This window comes from Heptranchias perlo, chromosome 4 (genome assembly GCF_035084215.1).
Source record: "Heptranchias perlo isolate sHepPer1 chromosome 4, sHepPer1.hap1, whole genome shotgun sequence".
Classification (NCBI taxonomy): Eukaryota; Metazoa; Chordata; class Chondrichthyes; order Hexanchiformes; family Hexanchidae; genus Heptranchias; species Heptranchias perlo.
This window is the reverse complement of record NC_090328.1, coordinates 68,426,418-68,432,068: the sequence shown is the minus strand read 5'-3', so window position 1 is coordinate 68,432,068 and position 5,651 is coordinate 68,426,418. Positions and strand designations below refer to the sequence as shown.

Sequence of the window (5,651 nt, the reverse complement as noted above, 5' to 3'; positions counted from 1 at the left end):
CTCTTCCTTTTTACAAACTTGTAAAAGCTCTTAAAATCTCTTTTTAAATTTCTCACTATTTTACTTTCATATTCTATTTTCTCCCTCTTGATCAATTTTTTGGTCACCCTTTGCTGGTTTTTAAAACTCTCCCAATCCTCAGGCTTACTACTCTTCTTGGCAACTTTACAGGCCTCTTCTTTTAATCAAATACTATCCTTAATTTCTCTAGTTAGCCATGGATGGATCACTTTTCCTGTGGAGTTTTTGAGCTAGAAATTGGGCCGTGTAGCACCCATTGTTTCAGCTCTACGCGGCCTCTCAAAGTGCCAAGATGGTGTCTTGGCTGTGCATGCACGTTTCCAGCGTGACTTGCACCGGATGCCATCTTGGTGTAGGTATTAGCGGGTGCGGAGAGAGCGAATGCCGGCAGCATGTAGAGTAGGGAGAAAATGCATACAACCAGTGTGCAATGCTAATTTAAAGTGATCGACGCTGTTTTGGAACTTAACACTCAACTCAACGCACAGCCTTAACCACGCACACCTGAACATGTCTTAGACGGCCTGGATGACCCTCCACCAGGGCTATTTAAAGGGACCATGCAAGTGTTGCAGGTTAGTTGCTGGATTATTGCATCTGGCTGTTAGTGGAATAGAAAGTGTTTTTTGAAGTTCCCTATACTTACTGAGAGCTCCTGGAATACATTTGAGAGTGGTTTGGCAGGTACTGCCTTACGCTTTGGAAAGTTACAACCCTGATTGAACAACATTCCTGCCAACCATGGGTGGTCTGTTAGGGCTCCCGCTGGGCATTGAGCATGACTGGGAGCATGCAGAGAGGCCACGCAAAGCAGGTCAAGCTGCGAGGAGGGGGAGGATGAGGAGACGCAGGGTACTGAGCAGGAGGCTATATTCAATGAGGGCCTTCCGGGACCAATTCTCATACCTCAACAAGAGCGAGGAGCATTGCATCCGACGGCTGACGTTCACCAAAGAGGCCGTGATGGAGATCTGTCAACTGCTGTGGCCACAACTACAGAGCAGGGCAAAGATAGCATTGCCTGTGGCTGTGAAGGTAACCATGGCGCTGAACTTCTACGGCTCAGGATCATTTCAGGCCTCTGCTGGCAACATGTGCACCATCTCGCAGTATGTAGTGCACTGCTGCATAAGGGTGGTCACAGACACATTGTACGAGATAAGGAATAGGTTCATCACCTTCCCTCTTGATAGAGACAAGCAGAACGAACGAGCACAGGGGCTCGCTCGCATTGCTGACTTCTCCATGGTGCAGGGTGCCATTGACTGCACGCACATTGTCCTGCGTGCCCCTCATATCAACTCAGCCGTCTTCGTGCACATGCAGCTGGTGTGCAACCACACGTATCGAATCATGGAGGTCGATGCCCTCTACCCTGGGAGCAGTCACAACGCCTTCGTAATGCAGCAGTCCAACATGCCAGCTATCTTTCATCTGGCTCGGCAGGTCGAAGGCTGGCTACTTGGCGACAAGGACTATCCCCTCAAGTGGTGGCTCATGACTCCGGTCAGGAACCCACACACACGTGCAGAGCAGGCCTACATTGAGAGCTATGCTGTCACATGCAACATCGTGGAGCACACCATAGGCCTCCTGAAACAATATTTCCGCTGCCTGGACCGTTCTGGAGGAGCCCTGCAGTTCTCCCCTGAGCGGGTGGGTAGATTCGTGGTGGTATGCTGCATGCTGCACAACCTCGCCATCGTGAGGGACTAGTCCTAGCCACCAATGATCGGAGAAGACCCTGAGCCAGAGGTGGAGGGGGAAGAGGCTGAGGAGGAAGAGACTGAGGAGGAGGAAGAGGCTGACTAGGAGGAGGAAGAGGAGGGGGTGGAGCCAGAAGAGGAAGTGGAGGATGATGCAAGGGTGCAACAGGGAACACACGCCTTGTCTGCAAGCGCTCTGCGTGCTCGCCTGATCCATGCCCACTATCAATGATGTGAACTACATCCCCCAACTCACCAGCAGTCCTACATTGCCCACCTGTCCAGTCCTACATAACTATCAAATTGCCCACCATCTGGTTACACAGTGGTGTCCCCCTCAGCTCATCGCACAAATAAAAACCACCACCAAATGCAAATTCAAAGTCAGATTTATCAATTAACAAATTAAATTATGTAGAATTCAGTGAATTCCACCTTTTCCCTGAGTCTGTAAAAATTGGCCATTGACCAAAATTCTAAGATGGAAAATGCAGTTGAAAGGTCACCAAATGAATCAAAAAAACACAGTGGAATGTGGGTAGAAAAACAAAGTTGAATTAAACAGCCACCACCCAGTGAACCACATCTCCAGACATGGTGGGGCCTTGTCTTTGTTTTAAAGCAAAACCGATCAACACCTAGAATGTTGGATACAAAAGGAGCCCTGTATAGCAGGTGATCAACAATCAGCATTAATTCGAAGAACAATAGCCCATCGAAAGAGGCAACTGCAGCAAGATGAGGGGCTATCGAAACCCATCAAGGACTTTTAAGAGGCTTCGAAATAACTTTTAAATGAACATTGAAGTAACCTTGTTAACGTTAAAAACTATTATAAGAGAGGGGTATAAAAGTGGAAGCCCGAAACCCCTTTTTCCTTTTTTACCTCTCGGATTCCTCACTCGTGCAACTCAGCCCTGACCTTTGGGCTGATTCCTCTGCCACCCGAGCTCTCCAGAGAGGAGAGCGGCTTCCAGCGAAACCAACGAACCCTACAGGAGAGAACAGGTCAGCCAGACCTGCAAGTGCGCAAGGATTGGTGAGCCTCGACCACGTGTGTGCGTGTGTGTGTGTGTGTGTGTGTGATAGGTGTCTCTAGGGTCCCAACCAACCTCTTAGTTTAATGGGGTAGTGTACTGTAGTGTGTGTGTAACCCAATGTACTGCGTAGGACCATTTTAATCATCATTTTCTTCGCGTTGGCGGTACAATAAAACCAACCTTCCAATTCAAAAATCAAACACCGAGTTTGTGTGTTCTCTGTGCTATTCGGCTACGTGATCCATCACCGAGTGCGTTAGCATAAGTCCTGTTTCTCCCGGACCCCGATCCGTGAGGTATAGGTGTTCCTGGGCTAGACCGGGGACCCGATATCGGCACCGATCAATAGGGTGAGAACACCCCCAAAACACCCTACAATTATGCAAACAGAACTGGACTATTCACTCTTGTGCATTCCCTTAGTGCCTGTTGTTCGTGTGCCTTTTCATTTCCTGGTGCTTATATGAGGTGCATCCCCAGTGACTGGAGCATGGGTGGTCGAAGGCTGCTGACCTTCAATTGAGGAGCATGCAGGTGGCCTTGGAGGACAACCTGGAGTTCCTCGAGCTGCAGATACTTCCTGCAGATGTGGTTGCCTGGGATCATGCTGCTCTCCACAAACTCCCACATGCTGTAGTTACAGCACATCACCTGCCCTGCCATCCCCATCTAGCCTTGTTTTATATATTTAATTAGTTAAAGTTTTTATTCAATCGATATTTTTAGTTGTATTGGGTAATTAGTTTACCTAGTTTAAGTTATTAATTTAATAAAGTAATAGCAAGTTAAAGTTTCCCAGTTCTTAGTTTAATCCACTGCCCTAGATTAGAGAGCTAAAAAAGTAAGGAATCTTACAACACCAGGTTATAGTCCAACAGTTTTATTTGAAAATCACAAGCTTTCGGAGGCTTTCTCCTTCGTCAGGTGAGTGTGGAATTCCTTGAAGGTTACCACATATATAGTCAGAGAACAATGCCTGGTGATTACAGATAATCTTTCCAACTGCCCGTTGTCAAGGCAATCAGACAGAGAGACAATACATACAGGACTACTGAATATACAAATGGTCCGAACCCAAAGACAGAGAGAGAGAGAGAGAGAGACGAGGAGGAACACGATGGACACCTACAGACGCTGAAAGACGCCCTCATAAGAACGGGATATGATACTCGACTTGTCGATCAACAGTTCCGACGGGCCACAGCGAAAAATCGCATAGACCTCCTCAAAAGACAAAGACGGGACGCAACCAACAGAGTACCCTTCGTCGTCCAGTACTTCCCCGGAGCGGAGAAACTACGCGATGTTCTCCGCAGCCTTCAACATGTCATCGATGACGACGAACAACTCGCTAAGGCCAGCCCCACGCCTCCACTACTCGCCTTCAAACGGCCACCCAACCTCAAACAGAACATCGTTCGCAGCAAATTACCCAGCTTTCAGGAGAACAGCGTCCACGACACCACACAACCCTGCCACGGCAACCTCTGCAAGACATGCCAGATCATCGACACAGATACCACCATCACTTGAGAGGACACCACCCACCAGGTACATGGTTCATACTCTGTGACTCGGCCAACGTTGTCTACCTCATACGTTGCAGGAAAGGATGCCCCAGAGCATGGTACATTGGCGAGACCATGCAGACTCTGCGACAACGGATGAACGGACACCGCGCAACAATCGCCAGACAGGAGGGTTCCCTCCCAGTCAGGGAACACTTCAGCAGTCAAGGACATTCAGCCACCGATCTTCGGGTAAGCGTTCTCCAAGGCGGCCTTCGAGACACATGACAACGCAAAATCGTCGAGCAGAAATTGATAGCCAAGTTCCGCACCCACGAGGACAGCCTCAACCGGCATCTTGGGTTCATGTCACGCTACACGTAACCCCACCAGTGAAAAAAGAGTTAACTGTTTTTAATACAACTGGTCATTCTCTCTCTTTCTCTTCCTTTCGGATGTTTCTCTCTCTCTCTCTCTCTCTCTGTCTTTGGGTTCACACCGTTTGTATATTCAGTAGTCCTGTATGTACTGTCTCTCTGTCTGATTGCCTTGACAACGGGCAGTTGGAAAGATTATCTGTAATCACCAGGCATTGTTCTCTGACTATATATGCGGTAACCTTCAAGGAATTCCACACTCACCTGACGAAGGGGAAAGCCTCCGAAAGCTTGTGATTTTCAAATAAAACTGTTGGACTATAACCTGGTGTTGTAAGATTCCTTACATTTGTCCACCCCAGTCCATCACCGGCATCTCCACATCATAGCTAAAAAAGTGGTAATACTCACCAACCAATCAATAACCTGTGGTCCTGTGACAATATTCCTTGATTATTCTCTCTCTCTCTCTCCCTGCTGCTCCTTTATGCCGGGCCGCTGGGGGGTGGGGGGGTGGATTCCCGCGCTTTCTCTGGACTCTCCTGAATGACTGAGTCTGTTCCTGCCAGGTGCAGGTGGAGCAGTTTTTGCTGGGGCCCAAATGGGCTCCAAAAATCCAGAGGTCGTAGGCATCTCAGCAGTCAGGGCAGAGATCTGAGCAACCTGCCAATACCTCTGCGAAGCCACAAAGGTTGCACCATATAGAAATGGTATGCACAAGCTGCTATGTTGTTAATTTATATCTTTTGTTTTGTTATGGCACATTAAATTGAGTAATTATCACCGCGACTGCCATGTCTTGGCCATTATTGAGTGCCTTTTGTGGATTCACCCTTTCATGTTCTTATCATGAATGCCAAAACAATATGCCACCCATTGGGTGTGTGGGCAATGGGTTTTTGCGTGTTTTAAGGAGTGTTTTGTGCAAACGGAGGTGGAAGGGGTTGGTGGTGGTGGTTGTTCCAGGTGGCCTGAGTATTTCAAAGTCTACAATTTGCA

The 5,651-nt window shown here is 48.1% G+C and overlaps 1 protein-coding gene across 1 annotated transcript; it reads left to right on the top strand.

Moving 5' to 3' along the window:
- Positions 1-897: 897 nt before the first annotated feature.
- LOC137320638 (putative nuclease HARBI1) lies at positions 898-1,737 on the top strand. Its single transcript, XM_067982318.1, has one exon. It carries the CDS (start codon positions 898-900, stop codon positions 1,735-1,737), a length of 840 nt encoding a protein of 279 aa, XP_067838419.1.
- Positions 1,738-5,651: the final 3,914 nt, after the last annotated feature.

Bases quoted from the DNA above. Each gene is read 5' to 3' on its own strand.
- LOC137320638 (XM_067982318.1), top strand. From the start codon at position 898: ATGAGGGCCTTCCGGGACCAATTCTCATACCTCAACAAGAGCGAGGAG.